The sequence below is a fragment of the Leptosomus discolor genome, chromosome 12 (genome assembly GCF_034619465.1).
Source record: "Leptosomus discolor isolate bLepDis1 chromosome 12, bLepDis1.hap2, whole genome shotgun sequence".
NCBI lineage: Eukaryota > Metazoa > Chordata > Aves > Leptosomiformes > Leptosomidae > Leptosomus > Leptosomus discolor.
Genome location: NC_141402.1, coordinates 16,448,957 through 16,474,855, shown reverse-complemented (window position 1 = coordinate 16,474,855; position 25,899 = coordinate 16,448,957). Strand labels below are relative to the sequence as shown.

The 25,899-nt window shown below is 39.9% G+C and overlaps 1 protein-coding gene across 1 annotated transcript in view; it reads right to left on the bottom strand.

The window, feature by feature from the left end:
- ANO5 (anoctamin 5) overlaps positions 1-25,899 on the bottom strand; it is a 56,473-nt gene that overhangs the window by 24,201 nt on the left and 6,373 nt on the right. Inside the window, exons 2-5 of the mRNA XM_086472415.1 lie at positions 21,383-21,427; positions 18,642-18,712; positions 11,791-11,838; positions 4,921-5,034 (exon numbers count right to left, since the gene is read on the bottom strand). Coding sequence (XP_086328541.1) covers positions 4,921-5,034; positions 11,791-11,838; positions 18,642-18,712; positions 21,383-21,427 — 278 coding nt within the window. The remainder of the gene's footprint in view (positions 1-4,920; positions 5,035-11,790; positions 11,839-18,641; positions 18,713-21,382; positions 21,428-25,899) is intronic.

Genomic DNA, 25,899 nt, shown 5'->3' with positions numbered 1-25,899 from the left:
AACACAACCGAAAGGTGATTTATGATTACATTTGAAAGCTCTATATAAAAGCTGACATTCAAGCCTGATATCCAAAGCTATGTGCTATTCTGGATTACATTTTCTCCAAACAAAGCAGGCTGGCGTGCGTTCTTTCCCCAGCAAACACTGGAGGAGAGCCAAGCGAGTCAGCTCAGCGGGTTCTCTGCCACCAGAGACACCAGCCAGCTCCTCCTCCAGCTGCGCAGCTTAAGAACAGACACAGCCAAAGGGTCTGGCCCCATCTTACTGATCTTCACCATACACTTAGTGTGATAAATAGCAATGCTGTAGAAAAAATTACATTGGTTTTACCACCTTGCTCTCTTCCCATAAACCACCTTCTCTGAAACCCATGCGAATGTACTGTACTTTCCAGTCACTTGCAACAACCATCTCTAAAAGGAAATCAATCTGCTGAAAAAAAACAATGCTCCCCCTTTTTCTTGCCAAACACTGCATTTCTTCATGTTGCCATCAAAGGCTTAAAATGGACAAAATGTACTCTTGGACCAATGCTGGTTTGTTTTAATAAGTACTTGTAATAATTTCAAGCTTACTGTCCCAAACTAAAAAGCCAGGCCTGGTGCATGTATTTGTGACTGCTACAGATGCCACTCTGCAGTCACAGAGGCAAGGGGGAAGCAACATCACATTAGTGAAGATCAGCAATAGTGAGCTAATGCCCTTCCTCGCATTTTGTTTAAGTACAGCCCTTAAGCCTCTCCAAAGCATCTGTAAAAGACTGAAGCCACATCTTCTGAGTCCACCATGGCCTATATAGGAGAGAGGCCAGTAGAGCATTCACCTCTCCAAGCACCACTTTGGACACCCCACGTACTTGTTCGGAGTAACGTTACCATCTAAGGTACGCTGGGCTGTAAGGAACCATCCTGATAAGATAAACAAAGCAAGATCCAAAGTCCAGTAGTACTAATATGCCCAGTGCAGATGCAACACTGCATGGTTAGGCACCTAAGGAAGACAGACAACTGTTATAAACCCGTTTCTTGAAAACAATGCTGTTACTGCTAGTAACAACAATCAATAAACAGGAGAATAAAAGAATTTTAAGTTTACAACATACTATTCCTTAACGAAACTCCTCTTCCTTGCTTTTCCCCTTCTTTTAGGCAGGGAGCACCAAGCTTACAAAACTCTTTTACATATCAGAATGCTTGGTCTTATTCTAACCACAGTCACATTTAGGATACGGAGAAATAAATATGGCCTTTACGAACCACCACATGCTACCGTAAAGTGTTCAAGAACTCCACTCCTAGCTGTGCCCTCAGAAAACACAATTCACTCCACAGGACTAACACAGGCGGGCTCAGCTCGCGCTCAGGCTGCCCATACAGCTCCCTGGCAAGAGCATTTCAGGCGAGACGGAGTCTGGTCGGGACAGGCCCCCGTGTCTCATCCGCCTGCAGCCACAAGAGCGAGAGGCTGATGGGCCAGACGAGATGACCGGCCCTGCCGCAGGGCCTGCCCGCGCGCCTTGGCAGGGCGCTCTGTGTGCCCTCTGGAGTGCCAGAGACACCAAACACCTTCCTTCGGCAAGAACCAGCCAGGCTGCAGTGAAGCAGTGTGGAGAGGTGCCCAGCTTGGCTCAAGCCCAGTTTGGAGCTGCTCCTGCAGAACTGGGGACATGGCTTCTCCCAGTCGGCAGCCTGACAGGGTGCAGCAGGAACAACAGACATCTGATTTTCTGCTGACCCTGGCTCCCTAACTTTGGACTATCTGGTGCCTGAGAGAAAGTAGAAGTTTCTGAGATGATGAAAAAAGTGGGAAAAGACTAGATAAAATTTCTTTCTGTATGTCCACGCTCCATTGGGGCAGCAGACTTGGCTTCCAGCAAACATAGGAACAAGTTACTTTGCACAGAGAACCCAGAGTCCTAATGCTCTGGAGTTTCTTTTAAAGAAATAAACTTATAGACAATAAAGATCGTGTTCTGGTCATATACGAATAATTTGTCAGATTCTTTTAAAAACTATATTCATTTTCCCATGTTCACATGCATTTCATATATGGGTAAAGTATTTCCACTTATCTGCTAGAAGCTTTGAGGAAAAACATAAAGTACTGTCTCACAAAAATGTCATCCTAATTTTTGTGGTTAGGATTTATTCATGCAGCTAATAGAAGGCAAGTTCAAAATCGAGTTTAAGCCGGGAAGTTTCTGGAGAACATCAAAGAAATTAATTCATTGGTTCTGCATGAAGCTAAAGAAGAAGATGAACAGACCATCTCTTATATCTGTATCAGGGCTATGCTGAAACACACAAAGAGGTTATTCATCTTTCTTAGAAATGCAGAATAAAGCTGTTTCCTTGAGACAAGGAAACAAAACAGTTTGTCACAACTGTTATTCTCTTCCCATGAACATCTCTATTCTTAGCTGTTGCATTTTGCTGCATCATTGTACTACAGTAAAAGAAATTCACATTTCTTTCCTGCGATGACTGTACAATAGCAAGCGCAGTGTGTCAGACAAACTCCCAAGGCTGCAGTGCATCACTAGTTAAATCCTGCTCCCACAAAGACAACAGCACAGCACTGCTACGCTAAGAAGTGTGCATTCATTTACGGGCATATTCATTGTATAAAGTCTATGCTGGACATAAACATAGGGCAAATTTCATTTTCTTAGCAGATTCCCCAAGAACTGTGTATAAACTCACACGCCATAACATCGATATCTTCATGCCTGTCTGTTGTGCCACCGCAGAGCTAACCTGCAGGGCCACAGAGCAAACGCCTTCTTCCAGGGGACCATAAACTCTTTCACAAGTACAGACATACACAGAATTAAATCTCACAAAACTTGATGCAGATGTTCTACTCTTTTGCAAGAGAGATGTTTCTTCCTAACTAAGTGCATTTTTATCTCAAAGAGGAACTTCAACATTAGCTACTAGCTCTTGGCTTCTTCCCCATGGGAATCCTTCAGTCAATAACAACACCCGTGTACCTGGCCTCTGGTCTGGCAAAGATTCCTGCCACCCCCTAACATCCTATAAACCCATGAGAAGGAAATCGCTGCACATAATACAAATGAGTGACTAGACTGAGCATCTGGCTCATTCTCCTTACCACTTGAAACACTACCTAAATAGTCTCCATTTCTTCCCTCACGTTACTCGAGCACGACTAATGGAAAAATTTATTTTAAGAGTTGCTTTCACATATTTTGCATTTTGCATATCTTTTTCTTCTCTCTACTCCGACTGGTCTCTTCCTTCTTTTTTAAGTGCATTTTGCTTTATGGTAAAAGGAGGAATCTAGCTAGGATTACAGCCTGATTGAGAGTCAGTGTGGGTTTGAAAAAGTATGCCTTCATACAAACCTCTCGTACCACAGCTAGAATATAACCCTGGTCTCCCCAAGCAAATCTCCTGAACGTGGCCAGCTGAGGAAAGCAGACTGTGAGGTGCTTAAGCTAGCAAAAACATCACAGATAAGGACAGAGATTCTTGCTTTTTGTAAGGTAACAAGAACATGACGCAGGAGCTGTGTTCTACACTGGATCATATTTGCATATAGGCAGTGTAAATCCTTAACAAAAATGGTATTTCCTTCGTAAAGGAATGTAAGCAGTACGCAATTTTTTTGAACAGCCCAATTGTGCAGTTTTTGTTCCAAGGGAATTATAATTTTCAATTATCAAACATTTTAATATGACAAGATATAGATGAGAAAGGTTCTTTACTTCACAGACCTCTAGTTTTGATCATGATTTTGTCATAAGCCTCCATGTAATTAATTTTCTTCAGAAAGCGTTATCTTTCAGAATAATGTGATTACATGAGAATGAGCCTTTTTTGGGTTTGTTTTTTTTTTTTTTTTTTCCCCCTGTTGGTTGTTTGGGTTTTTTTTAAGAACAAACTTTGGAGATATATATTGGAAAGACTAGTTTGTAAAAGTAACCTCTCCTGGCTCAGAAAGAAGGCAGCAAATAAAGAGGAAACAAAATAATTAAAATCCCTGCATGTATTATTTTTTAAACATTATGCTTACGTAGCACTTAGTGTTCGCCTTGACTGCATCTCATAGTACGGGATTTTTTAAATAGCTTGAATTGATGCATTAGTAAGTCAGACCTCAAGTATCAGTGTGAGCAAGGAGCAAACACATGCCTTTACTGATTCTGCCTGGCCTGCTGCTACCACGCCAGCAACCGGGTCTGGCTGGGAAGGTCAGGGACAATTGCTGACCGGCATTTTAGAAAAAGTCTGTACTTCATGCCCTGTTATGTAGGAGGTCTCTTATCAAAGCCACTTTAAATATTCTTCTAGAAGAATGAATACATACATGTAGAGAGTAAGTCAAGCCCAGGGATGAGCTCGAAGAGGAGCTCTGTGTCTATTTTGCTCAAAGTAGTAAAAGGAAAAAAAAAAAAAAAGAACTAAAAGTCTTAAAGGAAAATTGCACAGATACTTGGATCTAAGCATCCATTTCTGCTCTAACTGAAGTCAAAAGATGGGAGAAAAAAAAAGTTATTGTTGCATTTCATTTGGATAACGCTGTGCTTATTTTGCTTCATTTAACTATTTACAGATATGGTTTCACCAAAGCCACAACAACCTTTAAGAGTGTTAAATGAAGAAAGCCGAATCATTTGGATTAGTTGGGACTGATTGTATAATATATTGACCAGCCTAAGTAATGGAGAGTGATGAATTCCGTAATGTAATAAAATCTAATCTAGTAACATTGGTCTTAATGCACAACAGTAAATTACAGAGAAATTTCAGTATGTGGAATGGCTTTTTACACAGCGATCAAATTTTCAGCTCAGTCCAATTCTAGCTGAGTGTACTGATTTGAAAAGCTTAGTAACTGATATCCAGGTTATGATAGATAAGAATTAAGAGGACCTCAAAAAGACAAACTTACCAACTTTTTTTCCCATTCCTTATTGAGATCATCCACATAGGAGAGAACAAAATCAATTCTCCTGACACCGTCCCTGAAGAAAATAGAATCTTTGCTTTGATGTCTTTTATCAATCTGTGGAAGATACAGGCATATGATTAAAAATACAAGTACTGCTGTTGCTCTAAAAAATAACAGAAGACAAAGACATTCCCCAAAACTGCCTCAATTCTTCAGTTTCTTCATAGCTGAAGATAGACTTGCACAAGTTTTAACAAGGGCCATAGCCAGTTAAAATAATTTCAATATTAACCGCTTACACCCACAAACATTACACGTAAATGGCATATGAAGAGTAAATATATGTTAGTATTTGCAATAACTTGTGAACAATGCTACCATTTATTCTTTCACAGTCTCTACAGTGTGTCGTAAATGATCAAGTCAAGTGTTATTGGACAGCATGGCTTTTTGGGTTGTTTTTTTTTTTTTTGCAGTTAGTCAGAACACCACTCTACACAAAAGCCAGCTAGGGCACAGACTTGAAGCAGGTAGCAAAAAATAAATTCCATGCATTTTATTCTACATAACAAGATTCACTAAACCAACTACCACAGAGAAATATGGCCCAGCAATGACTACAAACAAAACCACACACAAACATTTACAGGGGTTACATTTCAAAACTGATATTTACTTTCTTGGAGAGAAAAAAAAAAACAAAAAAACAAACAAATCACTAATAAAATGTATCAATGCAACAGGGTAATGAGTGTTCCAATTACCTAGTAAAGGTCACATTTTCATTTATCAGCATGCCAGAATGTCATAAACAACAGCATTAATCTTTTCCACTGGTTAATGTTAAGCAACTAAAGACTATTACCTCGCTCTCCTAAGGAAGTTAACATAATATTAGGTAGTATTATTCATCATCATATCAATACTCAGCTCTACCCAACTGTTTACAAGACTGTATGTTCATACAGCAAAGTGCTCTCCACAGAAGCTAATACTCTGGTCTAAATTTAACTCCATGCCAAGGAAGGTTGGTGGGGTTTTTTTATCACACCCATTAGCAAAATTGTATTTATATAGGACTGAATTGGTGTTTCATTTTATTACAGTAGGAACAACAACAAAAAAGCATAATTCAGAGAGGTTGTCTCTGTCTTCTCTTGCTTAAGCCATGCAAGGATGCACGTGAAAAATATTCTGCGCTTTCTCAGCGAACTTTACAACTGTGAACCTTGCTCCCAGTTAACAAAAGGCATCACACAGTGAAGCATGTTATTACTGCAGCCATCCAAGCCACTTGCAATATCATTCATCACTGTTTTACCCTGAGACGTCGCTTCAGGAACAGATTATATCTCCTTCCACTCTGCCGGAATAACCAACAAGTAGTTAGCAAGCCCAAGTTCCTCTCCAAGACCCAAACCAACTGCTTCAAGCACAGCCCCCAGCTAGAGCTAGTAAGAAACCTGTGTCCTTAAGAAAGCCAGGAAAAGCTTCCAACTATTAGAAAAACACAAGCATCCCCAAACAGTATGACTATAATGTCTTTTTTATTAAAGGTAAAGCTGCACTGGCATTCATTTTGATAACCAACTCAGGTATTTTAAAATAATGACTCCTAAACTGCTAATTGTCATCATTTGGATACTTGAGCAGATTTTAAAAAGGAATAATGAGCAAGTTTATTTGAATGTAATGTAAAGGCAACAAAACAAGCACTGGCTAATGAATAGAGCACATGTTTGTGTTACACTCATGTCAGGTTACACCCACCGGGACATAAAAGGACAAATGGCAACCAGCTAATTCCAGAGCTGACAGAATTACAAGCAATAATATCCACATGCTCCAGTACATGCATTCATCTTCCAATAGGTTCAAATTTAATAATTAAAAAAAAAAATACAAAAATCCGTACTGTTACGTCTGCTGTATGTGTCTTCACTGGACACACTAGTAAGTGCTGAAACCAGAGAGCAGCCAACTAGGACCAGAGAACCCTTGTTTCTGAAGCTATCCTAGCTTTTGGGGAGCTACAAAACACTGTGTTTCACATCTAAGTAACATAAAAAAGCTAAAAGAAATTATTTCCTGAAAATGCTGCAATCCTCCCTTTGCCTTCCCTCTTTGGCAATTCTGTTGGGATTTTTGTTGGTTTTCTTCTCTGGAAATATTTACAGCACACCAATTAAAGCACACTACTTTGTAAGACTGAAATCAGGACAGCTACTTCAGAAAATGCTTTTGCTTCCAAATGCAGTACATAATCATGCAAGGCTAAAAGGCTCACAAAAATCATGGAATCCAATAGAATAAAAGAAAAGAAACAGCATTTTCCTATTTTATTTTCTGCCTACAGGTTGGGGTTTTTTTGATAACTATAACTGTGACTACAAGCAAATTGCAACTGTTTTGATGATAATTTAAATAAATTAACATAGTGCACAGAACCACACTGACATCTACACAGCATCAATATTACTGTAATTATACAGCATTACACTAAGTAAACCCCAAAGTGTATTCTAACAACTTACAATGTTGGGAAGTGGCCTAAAAACAGACCACCCCAATCACTAATTTGAAAAGACAGACGCTGTCCTAGTGAACTAACAAAATCCATATAGACAAATAATTTTAAAAAAGCAATAAATAGCATTTACTTCAAAAAAGCTCCTGCCAAAGGAGTGTCCCAAACTCTTTAGGTAGCATAGTTACTAGACCATTGTATACGATTGAAGTAGTAATTTATCTTAGTGCCGAAGTTTGCTCATTTTCTAAGATGTATCACAATCCTGCTCAGTCACTAGAGGTCTGACTATCAATTTAAGAAGATGCAGTAGTCATCGTTGGATCTGCTTTGAGATGGGAATACCTACCACTTCCCTCTCCTTCTGTACATTCATCATGGACAGTGACAGGCCTACTTATTAAACCCATAAATTATTCCTTTCCATTTTGCTGCATTTGGATTTCACACAAAGACCAAGATCAGTCTTGCATATTCATGCAATTCTGTGCATACATGTGCACTTACAGGTTTAAAAATATATAGTGTAGTAATTTGCATTGGTTGCACCAGTGAATCATAAAACATTACAGATTAGTACATCTTGTTTCTTAACAGCTCTTTCCAGAACTGTATCCAAATTAATCAATCTTAGACAAACGGGAGTTACTAAATGAAGTTACATCTCATCAGAGCAGATATTCTGTGACGTGTACCTTCTGGAATACAATTAACCAAATTAAAACTTCCCAACACAGCACAGACAGCAAGCAGAAGCTTTTGAATAATCGAATAATACCCAATTGAGGAACTGCAGAAGAGATGGAGCCCTGCGGCATATGGTGAAAACTCAAAAAAGCAACAGCCACAAGTTGCAACAAGGGAAATTCCTACTGGATGTGAGGGTGTGGTTGAGCAGGAACAGGTACAACAGGTTGCCCAGAGAGACTGAGTAATCTCCATCCTCAGAGATCACAGGGCTTGACCAAGCAAGGCCCAGACCGAGCAACCTGATCTAAGTTTGAAGTCAGCCTTCCCTGTAGTAGGCTGGCCAAGGAGACCTCCAAAGGTCCCTTCTAATCCAAGTCACTGTACGATTCTATCAAATGGTGTTACTACAAACATGCAGCATTTACTAGCACTTCCAAAAAGTTGAATAAATCCATCAGCTACAAAGCAAGTTTACAAAAACTACTTGTTCAAAACCAAATACTGCCCTCATGTTCTCTTGTAGCAACTACAGAGTTTTAATAGTCTAATTATATCCATAAGAACTAAGCGACTTCATAGTCTGTGGACAGACATACTAATTGAACATGGTAACCACCTATCATGAAAAGCTAAACTGTCTTTTCACATGGCTACGTAAGTGCAAACTTACTGGATTCATACTGAATCATATCAATATTTCTCGTTACCCCACAATTGATAACTTCTGTCTAGACATCCAGTGGAGGTCAGGGTATTGGACCACATTCAACCAAACCACCCTCCAGGTAGCCAGACTTGCAATCCTCACGTTAGACATGAGCTAAAGCCCTGCAGTAGGAAATCCTGACTCAAATAGCAGAGGTTACAGAAAAAACCCAAGATGTCAGTACGGAAATAAATAACCACAGCTCAACACGAAGTAAGGCTCTAACACCCCACGTTCAGTTCTGCCCAAACTGGTCGGGATAAAGTGTGTAAATGCTGGCTGGTGGTCGCACCCTACATTCAAATCCATCAAAACTCTCCCACATTGCTGAATACTTGATGGGCAGGCCTCGGCCACCTCGCTCCCGCAGGTGGCTCAGATATGCTTCTCCAGGGCCAAAGCAAACACGCCAGTCACCGCCAACAGGAGAGGGGAAAGCGAGCTGTTGGATGTGGCATGGACCGCTGAACACTGCACAGAAAGTGCTTCAGAGAAACGACTTTGGATCGAAGCTGAGGGATGGAGACCATGGGAAACATTGCCGTGGCCTTGCTCACCCACCGGCGCACAGCGACAGCTGACCTTGGTCAGTACAGCCAGCTAGCCCCTGGGGGTCTAACGACAGCACAGTACCTGGAAAGCAAATATATTTTGCAATTATACCTGAATGATTTACTCCTCTATATTTTCACAGGACTCAGAGGGATTTCTATTTCTGGTCATCCACCTACCAGGAAATTTATGTCCTTACTTGCTGCTTCGTGGAGCTCTCTCTGTGTAGGCAACGGAGCTTCCCCCAAACACATCTTCTATCCTAGCCCTCTCCATGTCCGTACTTCAAAGACAGAGGAATTTGGCTTAAAGTATGCTTTTCAGATTAATATTCAGTCAGAAAACTGCAAGTTTCTTAGGGGCCTACATTCAGAAAAGCCCTTCCCAAAGTCAATTCCCCAGACTTCAAGGTTTCACAAGTGTCCAGCCTCACAGAGCTGGGACTGCAGGTTCAGACCTCAGCAGCCTTCCCCTTCTGCTTTTTTGTATCTCAGGGTGGGAAGGTGGTTTAGAGCAGCAATTTCAGTAACTGAGCAGTACCCGGCACTATTCTGAGATGGAGGAACCCAATTATTAGCCTCATTAGAGTTAGAGCACCATGAAGAATCTCTGGCTATGACTAACGGGTACGCTGAGAATTTAAGTTAATAACATGATCCCCATCAGCACATCTAGGAATTATGTTATCATAGTCCTATATTACCAGACAAGAAAACTGCTTGAAATTACAAAATAAAATTGATCTGCAACACTTTGCTTGCTTAGAAAAGACAAGATTTGCTACAAACCAAGTATTTATTTTATTTACTGCATGCCTTTGATAATTACACAGGCGAATTAGCTTTTATCACAGACAAAGTAAAAAAACCAAAATAACTACATTACAAAGCTATTAGTTCATTTATGAATTAACAATCCACTGCAGAAAAATTTTCAGAATACAGAAATGGACAAAAACGTAAGGGTTTGAAAGCTGAATCAAAATACAAGAAAAGCTTCCATAATTGAAAGTGTAGGAAACATTCAATGGCTTAAACCCAAAATCATCACCCTCACTAGATCCCGAGTTTTCAGACAATATTTATATACCCCCCCCTTTTCACTGAATTAACCATGCTTACAGCTATAGGGAAAACATGCTGATTTAAGTGCCACTATGCTAAATATAACTGTTTGATGAAACTTATTTCCAAAAGCAAAAAGCTCCTGGAAACGCATTTACACAACATATGCAAATATATAGGTACTCCACTGAAAATCAAAAGGCAAATTCCTGGTTAATGCACAGTAAACTCAGTTCCCATTATACCAGACATCCCCTTTGCATGAAGTTCTCTTCAATATTCTTCCTTGGAGGAAGGAATCCATGCAACCGAAGTGCTTACCCTCTTCAAAGTGTATTAACAACACTTAACAACACACATCCCAATTTCCAGTTATGCTTCATGCAGGCTACAAAACCGTTCTTATTCAAAGAAATACAAAACCCCCACATATTTCTTAGAGCTAAAACTTGCAAGTTGCTTTTTGCACCTTTACCACAACTGCGTTTCAATTATAAACATTAAAATCCGAAAGCTTGAAAACATGCATTTCAAAGCAGTTTAAGACACCAAGATATTTGCACTAAAATTCAAATGCGCCGAAAAAGCCTCTCTGGATAAAAAAGCACATTAAACAAGGAGAGAACAAAGAAAAATAAAAAGGATGCTAAGAGAGCATATGTGTTAATGTAAGACACCAGAGCCCAATGTAAGCAAGCAGACAGTTTTAATACACCTCAGCATGTACTTCTTCAGTTATCTTCAACGAATCTTTGTAATTTTTCCCCATAAAAGAATAAGGGTTATTTTAAGTTTTCTGATGTATTTGACAATTAATACAATTATCTCATCTGCAAATTTCAGAGGGTCGATATTTTGAGCCTTTCCTTATTATTTACTACAGTAAGAAAAAAAAAATAGGCAACACATTTCAAGTGCTGTCATTTGCTCTTTAAAACGTTTTAAAGTATCATGCTGACTCACAGAGCCCTCCAGACTATGATAAAAAGGAATCCCACATTTGTTAATAACACGATAGTCAGAATATATCCTAGATCCCATCAAACCAAAACCATGATAAAATAGCAAACTTTCCAGTTTTCTCCACCAATCTTAACTTTTCAATTTTGTCCATTATTCTTTCAATTTGCTTCAATTTATCGTTTCAGCCATCACTAGGAATAAACATAAATACCACATTCATTTTTATAAGCTAGAAAAAACAACTCTTTTTGGAAGGATGGCTTCCTTGAAACTGGAAAATTTTCTGGTGAGGGACTTTTTGGGCATACGGTAATAGAAGACGCCACACAAATTCATGCAAGGAAGCATGAATATTGCTTACTGCTTACCACTTGATGTTCAGGGATGAGTAAAGTAGTCTCAGTGCTGTTTAGGCCCTGCCAGTGGCATCACGGGAAAAACATAACGTTGTTAGCAATGATGCAAAGGATGCTTTAAAATAAAAGGCTACTTCAGAAGAAACAGGGTAGATCCTGGTTTAAGTTGTTGAAAAGCTATTCTGAGCAATAGTTGGATTTTCAGTCTAGACAGTCAAAGTTTTAGCAAACCTCTACTTCCTTAGATGAGCTGGGTCTCCAGCCTACACCATTGACTTTTACATGGCCCACACAGATTTTTAAATATTAACAACTTTTAATAAGAGCTATACAGTATTCCTCAGCATTTCCATTACAAAAAAATAAAGTCTAAACAAGATTGGCACAGATTACTGTTTACAGGCTGATGAAGAACAACTTTTAATAGTACTTTTTGTCATTTTAATAGCAAAGAGAGAAAACGTACATGGCATAGACGGCTGTGCTTGCATTCAGAACAAATGTGACGCCCCTTACTGAGCTATTTTTTCAATACAAACTGAATTTATACCATGTGCACTGAACGAAAACAAACGCCAGGAGTCAAATCATTAACCTCATAGTGTAGACAAGGCAAATTGGTATCAGTAATTGTGGTTGTTACGCCTAATGAGACTGGCGAGGGCTTCCCAGCTTCCAGTTCTGATCCACACCCGGTGAGGCCCTACCCGGACATTAATTGTATGAGATCTGGGTGCTCATTATTTGCCTGTACGTGGGCCTGGAGGGTGCTGCGACGTCCTCTGGCCAGGCTTCCCACAGGGCTGACAGGAACACCAACAGCAGAGGCCTCTGCAGAGCCCAGCTGTCCCACAGAGACGTGTCCATAAGCGATCTGGGGTCCTGGCTCACCACGTGTGATTGCACGAGCAAAGGGGTTTGAGATCAGGCTTCACTATTGGAATGAGTAATGGCTTGGAATACCTAAGCTGTTCTGCAGTGTCTAATTCTACTAGTCACTAACTTCTCACACTCTTCTTTTGTTTTGCTTCTGAAAACAAATCACAGACAGGTTTAAACAGTGCAACCAAGTACTGCAAGTGCATATGACAGTTCTCTACGGAATGAAATTAACTTTCAATAGAAGCAGAACACTAACTACTTTTCATTATTGTATCATTATTTATTGGTTTAGAGTTGTAATATTTCAAAAAGTCTATTTCCCAAAATCCAATTCTCGTAAAGTACTGTCTAGTTTTTTTAAATTAGAATTGAGTATCTTCATTCTATTATAATTTTACTTGAGAGAAACCACCCAGGTCCGTTCCTATAATTTTGTGAAACAAACCTGCTATTTTTGTTCCCGTTTACATTGCAAGTAATACATACATTCCTTATCAGTGATGCCATCTCTGAGTATCTGCTTACCTAAATAAGATAAAAATGCCTTTTCCAGAATTCAGTCAAATAAACACAGAAAGATCAACCTGGCTTTTGGCAAGGAATCCACATGAGAAACAGTGCAAGTATAAATAGCTGCACTGTGCTCTTACCCTAAGATAGTCTGAACTGGGTTTAGAAGTCTAATCCTCACGTCACTGATGCTACTGGGAAAACCTGCGCTATTTGTAGAGAACTAAGGGCTGAGACAAGTGTAAAGTTTTTCTCCAATTATACACTGAAAATATCTGCAATGTACAAATCTGACATCAATGAAAGTGCAGCCTTGCACTCTCTACGGCTCCCGACCTCCCCATCGCACACCTGCCCCCCATCCAAGCTGGCACCCTTCCACCTGCTTTTCTCCCACCTCTCCATCCCGTACTCCTCCCACCCACAGCTTCCCTCCTCCTCCACAATTAGATGTTAATATGGGGTTTAGCCACCCACTGGTCCTCATACGCTGCCCACACCACTTCACTCGGAGATAAAATTTTAATACATTTAGTGAAACACTAACCTGCGAGATGAAGACCCACAGCTGGCACAGTCCTTTGTACAGGCCTATGCATTTTGTGAAATCCCTTCCTGCGAATCTAGGGAACTTACCCTGCTCTCAATACAACTGCCTGAAATTAATTAGCTCAAGTCATGGGGGTTAACTATCGTAAAACTGATCAAGCCTTCTCCTGCACATTTAAAATGCAAGAACTCTTGCAGAGAGACACCATGTTTTCATTGTATGCTGAAGTTTATGTACAGCACAAAGGGTCTCCAATCTTTCTAACACATGGCCTTCAAAGCAAGAACCAAGAAACAGTGTTTTCAGAAACACTCAAATAGTCCAACTCAGGTGAGATGAAAACCAAGAACAAAGAAGGCTGGCAGTGGTGGCACAGTTCTAATGAAATTTTCACGTTTCCTGTTCATTTCACACCAGTGAAACGCTCACTAAAAATTCCTGTTAATCAGGACTTGCCATGTTGTAACTTGATTGTGAGAAGATCTACTACCTTCTCACAGCTAGAATAAGACAAAATCCTGCAGCTTTACTCAGAGAGCATTGCAGTCATCTGCCTTTTGTGAGGGTGAGAAATTCAGGGGGCACACACGTACAAAGCAAACATTTTTAAGTTACTTTGTACTCTTAATTGCAATAGCAGACACACACAGCTCTCCTTATACACCTCTTACAGGTGTCGATAAACTACGAACTGGTAATTCAATCTTCCACAACATCTGTACTAATTTTACAATTATCCCAGTTGAATGGCCTACAATTTTACTATCAGGAAAATTAATACAGAATCCATTTTTTAACCTTTCTTCCAACCGTGAATTATTTAACTGACCTTGTTTCCTCTTAAGAACAGGAACTCTACTGTGTCAGTGGGCCTCATCCTCACTTACCTTCTAACTTGAACAACAAATTATAATCACTGAACAGAGATGCACCTGGCTATCAAAATAGAATTGTGCCATTATATATATTTCTAGTGCTCTCTGCATAAATACAAAGCACAGAAGAAAAACCAGACTCTCAGGTTTTATTTAATTCATTTTCCAATTTGCTTGAAAGGCCTTTCAGAGGCATTTATGTATTTCTTGGAACAGGAACTCCAGAAAGACTGATTCGGGTAGATTCTGCATACAGACTTACTTAGGACAGTTTACCCCTAACAGAAGTGGCTGTCTGTGAATTACTGATTTAACAATGACAATTTGAAACAGTCCCCATTGCAGCGCCTATTTGAAAATATCCCTATCGTATCCTTTTATCTTTTTCCTCTCCAGCCTGCTGAAAACATCTCCTTGCCTCCCTGCATGACAAAGCATCTAGAAATTATTCATGCTCTAAGGCTTGCAATATGAAAAGCTGTTGAACTCCCAGCGATCTTGTTTCTTTTGTCCTTGTGGGAGATTAAAAGAAGAAAACCAAGGTGACTCAACAAGAAACAGATTAAAAAAAAAAAAGAAAGAAAAAAACCCACATGGTAAAATAGGCAAGAAGCAGTGCATTAGAGCACAAATGCAAAATCATGAAGGACCAAATGCACCATTGATTGGAGACTCAATTGCTTTGAGCCCTGGACTTCATCCGACTGCTGCATACATGTTGGCAGGCTTCACTACAGACTGGTTTTCACCTTTGTTGTTATTTTACTTGCATCATTCCTTATATCCAAATCACATATTCCTTTACTGATTACAAAAGAAAAAAAAAGCCACTGAATTATGGATAGGTAATGTTTTCTGCTCTCCATATTTGAATGCAGACTTGGTTTATTTCCTTCTCTGTTGATAAATCAACGCTAAGGCCTTAGCTTTTTCTCCCTACTGCTGAGCAGCTTATTGCTACTGTATGTTGCATTTCTTCTCTTCCGAAAGAAAAGACAGCCTGAGCATAGTGCCGTGACCTGAATGTAAATTCATGTAACACTTTCCCAAAGGTCTTTTTATGAAGTAATTCAACTTCTGTTTTAAAATTACTTCACCTAAATTGTTTTAAGAGTTCCAAGTGTTCATATTTTCCAACTGCAGGAATAAAGCAAAGTATACGGTTAAGTAACAAGAAAATTACCAACCCATCAGTCACTGGAGTAAAATCATAAAATAGAGAAACGTGCTATCTGTCAAAACACGAACAAAGCATGCTGAGCTGAGCTCAGAAGGGTCTCAGTGAAAGGAGGAGAAACCATGGCTTGTCTTTCATGCTGGGACAGGCAACCCCTGCTCAATTCCTGCGGGAATGCATCAAGGATGACAAAAGGCAGCAAAGAATTGAGGGAAAAGAAATTCTTCCAGTTTATAGAGAAGAAAACTGAAGTTGTGACAACACATGAAGATAAAGGATTAGCATTAGGGGGGGGGGGGGGGGGAACAAACAAACAAACAAAAAAATAGGCCTGTCTTACTGTTGGAATGAATTAATGGAAAAACTTCAAGGATAGACTTAACCTGAATATCTAGGACACTAATCATCAAGAACTAAGTCTGTCATGGCCGATAAGAGCGTGAAACTGAGCAAGAAGATTAAGAGTAACTCTGCAACTTTATGTCTGGCTAATGCATAGAAAGAAAAAATCAGATAAATGAGACTGTATTAGGGGACATACACAGGGCAGGATAACACAAAGCACATAAAACTACTACCTTAAATGTAAGCAAACATCAGATAACCAGCTGATCTGGAGAAACATACTATCTAAAGCCAAACAAGCCATCTCTTCTTACAGGGAGAGAGGAAAATAACAAAAACCCTGAGTCACCAAGTCAAATGCAGACTAATATTGCTAATATGACAATACTTTGTGATATTTAAGATCAAATTATGAAAAAAAAAAAATGTACAGAATATGCACAAGTAGAAAACAAGAGAAAACGCAGCATGAAGTTACCAACAAGAGATTTTTAAGAAGGTAACCAGATATATTTTTCATAAGGAGACTACCTGCCAGGCAAGAAAGTGCTGAAGATCAAAGCCTCCTTTCCTACCCTATCATGAATATTTCACCCTTCAAACAAGGTTCAGATCCCATGTCTCTACATCTACAAGACACATGCATTGCAGCCTTTCTCTTATGTTTCCTGCCTTTTCCTAAGTCATGAAGTGAATTCTCTCAAGCTTTGGTGAAATAGGTCATCTCCATTTACTCAGACACACTCAAAAGAAACTCAGAATCAGCTTCAGACTCTGATGCTTATCATGGTATGATGACTCATACACTGTAATTGGAGAGTGAATCTGCCCAGGGTTCAGTGAAGTATTTGATATGGCTGTTCACTGAAAATCCTCCTCGAGAAAAAGATTACTGCAACCCTTACAATAGATTCAGAAAGCAGCAGGGTGAACATACTAAGAATTTTTAAGATTGAACTCATAGATTTATGAAACATTTAGATGACATGGCTGCACGCATAAGATAAACATCTGTGTAATGTAGGAAGCACTTCTGAATTCTGTCTTCACGTGATCATCTCCATATTTGCCTCTTAGAGGCAGGTAAGGACATGGTTTACTCTTAAGAAGTTCAGCAGAACAGCTACAGTTTTCCAACACTCAATTCCAATGGCATCCTGGCTTGTGTTAGGAACAGTGTGGCCAGCAGGAGCAGGGAGGTGATCGTCCCCCTGCACTCGGCGTTGGTGAGGCCAAACCTCCAGCACTGTGTTCAGTTCTGGGCACCTCAACACAAGACAGACCTTGAGGTGCTGGAGAGAGCGCAGAGAAGGGCAACAAAGCAGGTGAAAGGCCAGAGAATAAGTCTCATGAAGAGCAGCTGAGGGCACTGGGGCTGTTTAGTCTTAAGAAAAGGAGGCTGAGGGGAGACCTTACTGCTCCCTACAACTACCTGAGAGGGCATTGTCAAGGGGCAGGTGCTGGTCTCTTCTCACAGGTAATTAGTGACAGAACAAGACTCAAGCTGCCCCAGGGTAGGTTTAGGCTTGACATGAGGGAACATTTTTTCACTGAAAGGGCTGTCAGACATTGGAATAGGCTGCCCAGGGAGGTGGTTGAGTCACCGTCCCTTAATGTGTTTAAAGGTCAGTTAGATGTGGTGCTTGGAGATATGGTCAGACGTGATGATCTCAAAGGTCTTCTCCAACCCGAATGATTCTATGAATTCAATAGACATCACTTCTGTTGAGTGCTCATGGCCAGTGTGAGACTCTACTTCAATAAAGCAACTATTTCTTTTCCTATTTAAAACTCTCCTCTAACTGTGTAATATCCGTAATAAAGAAAACATAGAGTAGAATTTAAAATAAAATACCAATTTCAAGAACACATATTTTCTACATTCTGTTTTAAATCTGTTTCTTAACTGAACAGTAACCACACAGCACTATCTACCTAAGACATTGTGTAATGCACCCATTAAGCAAGAAGGCACTGTGAAAAAATGAAAAGCTGATGATGCTTTTTGTATTGCACATGTTGCAGGAAGAGGTATTCTTATAACTCAAATCTTCATTTGCTTTCTCATAAATCTTGCTGCATTGTCAAAGTTCCTAGAGCAGAGGAAGGCAGGAGTGCCTCGATTTCCCTATCAAGCCAGCAGTATAATACGCAGCATAAAACAAAGTGTTGGGTTTGTGCAGAAGCATTACGTTTTTCCAGTTGCCAAAACATTAAATGACTGTGTGATTCTCCTTTCAAGACCTATACTGGAAACATACTGTTAAGCCCATACTGTTCTCTGCTGCTACTGTGTGGCAGCACCAACACTGACAAGCCTCTGACAATCCTCAGTGACTATCAGTGTTGCCTTCATGCTTTTGCTCCTTCAAACACTAGAGGAAAAAAATGTTTATGGCTGAAAAAGGAGATGTAAGACAATCTGAAAGAAATACTACTTTTAAAGCTAATCCTCTCTTTCACAGCAACTATTCCTCTTTCTCCCTACCAGTTGCATGTTAACACCATGAGTACTGTACCTTACCTCAGAGCTGCTTGGGGCTTCTGATCCTGCAGTTGAAACAGTTTCACATAAAGGTCCATTGCACTCTTCCCCTAAGGAACATTGAAAGAAAGAGATCCACATAAATACATTCCTTATTTTGAAATATTATTGTATCTGAAAATGATGTGAACTCTGAAGGCACGGAACCATGAACAAGCAAAAGCAAAAGCTGCAAGTAATACTCAGCTACATAAAATCTTCAAGAACGGTTCTTCGAAGGGGAAAAAAAAAACACTGCAAGACACAATATACTCAGTCTGTACTACCTATCTGTAACCTTGCAGTCACAGAAATATATTTTTAACTGTAGCAAACAAAAATCTGTCAGCGTCACGTACCTTTCTTGTCTCAAATGTCTGCTAGGTTACTATGAGGGCCTCATACCCAGAGCTTTGCTGCCTCAGTTATGAAAGTTCAGTTATCGCTGGGGCTCCTTGCTAGAAACTGAATTAGTTTTTACGTTGCTAAGGAATTAATGGTGCATAACCTCAAGATTACAGATACCCACATAATGGAGATATGATGACAGGGTCAAGAATAGTAATATCAACTTGAATTACCAAACAAAACCCTACACCTTCATTTTAACAACAGTGTTGAGCTCCAACATGACTTTCCCACAAATATAGTCAGTTCATCAAGGACATTGTTACTCAAATGTTAACATTCTAGGGAAAAATCGCACTGAATATCTTCAGATCCCTAAATCATAATGAGACATTGGCTGGGTTAGTGGCTCTGAACCTACTCTGTCACCAGTTTCCTCTGGACAGTAATTCAAGCCCATAAACTAGGCTCTTGCTCCAAGAAGTTTTTGTAAACAACCAGTCCCCTAAATCGGGCATCTAAGTATCTCCACCACCAATGGTAAAAGATAAGCAGTTTTGAAAACAACTCATCACAACCTAGATCAGGCATCTAATAACGGTGCCTCTTTCTTCCAAAAAAAAAAAAAAAAAGGATTCATCATACTGCTTTCTCTATCAAGGAAGTATTGCTGGGTATAGGTTAGACTGGACCACTGTCAAGACGACAAGTTAGGTTATTTCTACCAATAAAACAAACCTTTTTTTTTTTTTTTTTTTGTAACCTGCAAATATTTGGTGTCAAAATTGCATCCAGGTAGGATTTAAACTGGTTCTTCCAAAATCTATAAGCAGCTACTTAAGCATAGCTTGAGAGCATTTTGTTTCCTACTTTTTTTTTTTATTCTGTCCAAGTTCACTTACAGAAAATGGTCTCTGTAATTTATAACAGCACATATGATGCAATGAGAAACTGGGCAATGGTATATAATGGTATATAACATATAATGAAGAAGTTTCTGAACATGAAGACATTTAAATTTTTCACATGCTATTCTGCTAAAGCAAACTATGGATGCAAAATCAGTATTAGTAGGTACAAGTTGAACACTTGAGTTTTTCTTTTGCACTTGCAGAAAGGACTTTCCATATGCTTATACAAGTGCGGAGACCAGCGTTAAGTCATCTCTAAACAGTTAGTGTGAAAGTGTGAATTTGGGATCATTCCTCCTACCCAAATATATCATCAATGCTACAGGGACTATGCTGTAAGACAGAACACCAAGCAGAAAAGGTTTACAGGAACAGCTTCAGCACAGAACTGAATTCAGTTCACCTCCCAGCACAGCACAAGCAAGTTCAACACGCAAGAGAAACAAATGGCACATAATGGGAGAACATCACAGGAAGAACACAGAAGTCTTGACTCAAAAACCAACAACTATCAAAATATTCAGATTAAATTACATGAGAAACTGTTTCTGCAAGAATATTCCTGCGAGGCTCTACCTTCACACTGTGCAGGCTCTAAGCTTACACAAACTCAGCAGCTGCCCAGGAGAGCAGATAGCTGCCTGACAGAGAAAGGGAGCATCACCATCACTCAGCTGCCTGCTCTGCCCGCACCCTGGGGGGCAGGCGGCTGCTGCAGCTTTGCCCAAAGGCAGCAAGCCCAGGGCCCAGGAGCAGAAAGCCCAGACATTTCATCACACAACCCTCCACGGCAGGAGCAGCCTGGGCCCTTGTCCCTAGAGCTCCGCAGAACATTCAATGTGCCTATGCTGCCGAGAGGACCTGAATTGCTTCCACGGCCTACAACAACAGCCTTGGTGTTTCTTTTTTCTGGATTATCCCTTCTGTAGCTGTGAAAGTTTGACCTCAGGAACAAGCATAACTCAGAGTTCTACATTTTAAATGCTCTCCCAGCACCACAGCTGATTACTTATGCAACTTGTGGAAGGAATTCTATTGGTATCTCTGATCCGGGGGAATAAAACGGAATAACCCCAGAGCAGCACACAAGAAGGCAGAAAGAAAATGCAAAACATGTATTAACTGAGAAGTACGACATACTTAATACACTCACCCCTTGAACAACACATACACAGGGTCCTGAGCAGGAGCACTAGAAGAAACACATGTCCAACTCATGTAGGAAGGTATAAAGGAGCCGCAACCCAGAACTCCAACAAGCACCAGGAATGGAGATGCCCAATTAGTTCTCAACCAAGACAGCTGCCCACAGATTGCTAAGCATCAACTTGCAAATCACATTGCAAAAAGCCTGGCTCATTTGTGATACCACTGACTCACATAAACTTAAGTCTGGTTTCCAAGAGACTCCCAGCAGGAAAACAAATGACAGAGGACAAACACACAAAAGGGAGGAAGGCGTAACACCGGTTAGTACAATACCTTCTGACCGCGATGGCTTGAAGTTGGTGAGAATCGCAATGTCATCTTTAAAGGGAAAAAACATTTCAGTAAGAACCAGAAGTAAAATCTATTTTTAACATAAATCCATTTAATAATTCTCCTCTATCCTTTACAACACAGCCACTATATCCAACAACAGAATAAGCCCTGGAAATCAGCAACTGTGACCTAGACAGAAAGCACAGAGCAGGTTCCTCCTGAAACACCAACATTGACCTTGTTGTCCAGGCACCTTATTCAGCACCACAAACACGGATGCCACTTTCCCGTATCAGCAGCAGGGAGGACCGTAACAGCTTCTTCTAGCCAAGAAAACACTTTTACAATTCTTCAAGAAATTACAATTCGTATCTAAAGATGGGAGTAAAACAATAATATTCTGATAAAACCATCATATTTAAGGGAATGGCCTTGTTCTTCAACACTGCACACTGTACTGTACATAAAGAGATCTAGAAACCTCTGCACACTGAGAACAACAAATGAGGACATCTACCAAACATAAGTGGCTCTTCAATATAAAATTCACTTGTACGAATTGCAGCCTCTCCTTGCAAATTTTTTGTTCAAAATTAAATCCAGAACGCTATGACTATGAAAACTCAATAAAATAGCTTCAGACATATATAATTTTAATATTTATTCAAATCATTGGCCTTTCATGGGCATGCACACATCCTAGCTGAAAGAAATGCCTCCTTCCCAATGTTACAGTCATCTCTGCACACAAGCTTCTTGCAACTCCTAAAACATGAGCGTCTTGGGGGGTTGTACGTTATTGGAAATAAGTAAGCTTCACGTGGCCTATAATTTTGCAGTATTGACATACGCTGTCCCAGACTACACCCTACCGCAGGCAAACCTACTTATAAACATTCAGTATGCCACCCCTAAGAATTACAGGCCATTTCCATTTCAATTACAGAGCCGGACGATCAGAGCAGCAGTAATCCAAAACAGCTTACAGAAATCAACACTCAGAACTGAAGACTGGAGAACACAATCAAGACTGATTTCACCTCTTAAAATATTGTCAAAGGCCAATGAAAAAACCCTGGACTTTTTTAATTACTAGCACAGGCATAGCCAGTGACGCTCTAGCATCTTCACAGTACCTAACCAGCAATTTCCCTGGAAAATGATGATCTTTGTCACTCCAGCATCCTCAGTAAGCTGGGATCTGCTGGTAGATGGGAAGCAAAACGCTTGGCTGATGACGCTGCACTCAAGGTACAGCCAGGCATGGAGCAGCTGGTGGGTAGATGGTGCAGCCTGGCACAGTTCAGAGCAGCTCTGCATCAGGAAACAGAGCAAGAGAAGGGATTTAATTTTTCCTTTCTTTCAAATTCTATCACCACCAAATGGATTCATCTCCACCAAATAGAGCTCTTGGTAGATGTGTTTCTACCAGTAAAAACATTAACATATTAGGTGCTTCTGAAGCCAAGTTGCAGCTGAATAGACACTGTTAAGGATGAATATTTCCATTTCACTGCTAAAACTAGAAAATCATCTGCATTTGCACACCTAAGACCTCTGACAGAGCTATTCCAAAGGCAAAGTCAGAGCCAGGATTCCCAGGCAAGTTTTGATAAACTTTATTGTTTAGCAGCAGTAAGACAGTATTACTACTGGTCCTGCTGTTACTTTCAGTATTGTTTCCAAAATACCGCTTCGATTTATTTCCAAGGTTTTCTCAAAGTAACAGCATCCTTTTCAATCAACAAAACTAAGCAGGTAAAAAGCGCTTTCAGACCTGTCATATTGTTCTGCATGTCTGACACATTTGTCATATCAGTTTATACACATACATATCCCTAGAGCAAAATTTTCATGGTGCAGGTAAAGTGGTGAAAAAAACCCCAAACAAAAAAACCCAAAACCCCAACAAACTGAACCAAATAAAACCCCCCAAATTTACATTGCAGTTGTCACGAGGTAGCTACTTTGTAATACAAAGAAAATTCCTAATATTCATCCTCACAAAGCAACAAAAGAAAATTTTATTCCTAGAGGACTTGAAGTTACCATCTTAATAAAGCCCTGCCTTTATTCAATAACCTAGCCTGCCTGACAATAAAGAGAAATCAATTTAAAAGATGATTATTTATCACTAAATCAACATGGCATTTACAGCACTGTGTCCTTTGCTCCTAAAAGATCACCGTGGGATTACTGCTGTAGTGGGATCCGCTCTGACCGACTTCCATCTCTGATAAGGAGCCTGATTCAGCACTGAGTCACTAACAAAAATGCACACTGAACAGAGACCTCGCCAGAATAACGTCACTCGTTCCAAGTAAACTTCATACTGACTATTGTAAGTGCTTCCATATCTAACAAAAACACGGCTTTAAAATGACTTATTAACTAAATTTACGTGTATATTAACCATATCCTCCCAGAGCTGAATGACCGAGTTGCCATGGGGAACTGAGGACCCACCTAGTATGCTGGCTCCTGAGCAAGTACAAGAAGCGTTATTACTTCACCCAGCATCATCTAAAGAGCAATACTGCACTGCTGAGCCACAGATTCAATCTCAAGATTATGTCTGAAGTGGTGGTTTATGCGCACTCAGAGCTGCTCCTAAAAATTTAAAACTATTTCTTAACAACGAAAACATTAAATTCCCAGTAAATCCAAGAAAATTTATTTGGAACATTTAGAAACAATTTTATGATTCCCTTACAAAAAAAGAAAAATATTGCATTCAAGTATAGGCTGCTTCACAGGCCTATTAATTTTCATCATGTGTTTTATTATTAAACAAGCAATTCCAGAGAACAGGAGTTTACCAAAACATAAAAAGTAAAAGGAAAAAAGTAACTTTCATATAGGCATAAATATACAAAAGAGAAATCTGTTCCTAACAATAAGAAAACCTCATTTAGCATTTGGAAAAGACATGAAGTCCTCAGTTCTAATGTCTAGTACAGTAAATGGGTATTTTAAATCAGAACTTGAGGTTTACCCTCAGCTGCCTTCCTTTTAAAGAACCATAAAACCTTCCCTTTTGATTAAAAGGCAGTGGGATAAAAAAAAAAAAAGGGGGAGGGGGGGGGAAGTTCTGTAAATCTGTTTTTAGCAAAAAACCACAAGCATAGTGTTGTAACACAGAACTTGAATGGCATTTTAACGTGGTTACAGCAATAACCATTACCGTATTGTATGTACCAGCACAGACAAGACTTAAAGCATGCTGTGAGCGCTGAAGTTACCATTTATACCTTTCAGGCATCATAATTTTGAAGAATGACACATGTAAACTGATTAACACATTCAAATCCAATTGAAAAAAAGAAAGCCCAGACCAGTGACAACCAGACAAAGTCAGGTATTTTAGCATGTAGATGCACGTAAGCAAGGGGGAACAGAACGGCAAATAAACCTCAGACGAGCCGGGCGGTAAAACAGCAAGACTGCAGAAGTCCCGACAACTCCTGAAGCGCTATGGCTTTGCTTGTCTCCAGTTAGGCTATTTATACGTGCAGGGCCAGATTTCATCAGCACTGTCTGACTGCAGAAGCACACAAACAGCTCGGGCAATGGCCTTGCACATATATACATGAAAGTGCCAGGTGCTCCTACACCTCCTTCACCAAAAGATAAAGAAAGGGGAACCACGGTATTGCTTTTCACCACAGCCCAAGGGAATGACAAGCACTTCAAAAGTGTTAGATACAGACTTGCTTTCCTAGCCTTGCCAGAGACACACTTAAAAATCTTACAGCATCATTCATTAACGCATTTCTCCAACTTCCACTGAAAATCACTGATGTAACCCTGAAGCAACCACGATTTGTTTTGGTAACTGCAACACACAAGCTTTCTAAAGCAGCAGAGGGCCCAATGTACTATTCATTCTACAGACATGTTACATTGCATCCTTGTACGGGCGATCTTCTATAGACACTGTAAGAGAAGAGCAACACATGAATAGGGAACTAATGACAGGAAAATGGCGAAAAAATGGTGGAAAGAGGTTTAGCATAAACTGGGAACACATATGTTGCTTTTTACTTTTTATTAGAAAAGTAAAAAGCAACATATAAAAAACTAGACCTTGAATTCCCTGTCCTCTGGCAGTATCCCTCAGTTTCATGCTAGCTGGACATGTAGTCTCAGATGGCCAATTTCATCCGCAACTTTTTGTTCCTTCTGGTCCTCATGCTCTACCTAGTTCAGCGTTATTTTGGTTATGCTTCCAGTGAAATGTGCCACTAGGAATCTTGCTAGTGTAGTCACCAAGTATTCCACTTTCTCGTATTAAGCAACATAAAAATATACCAGTGTAGAAAGACATTTTACAAACAAATCCCATCACAACTTTTTCTTCTGAAACATGAATTTGCAAGACTTAACATTTTCTGTCCAAATTACTTCAAAGATGACAGAATAACTGTGGAAGTCATGCACTGACTCCGGAGAGAAACAGATCCTATCAATCAAAAAACCGAGCAGGGCAATGGCCCATGGCTCCCATCACTTAACAG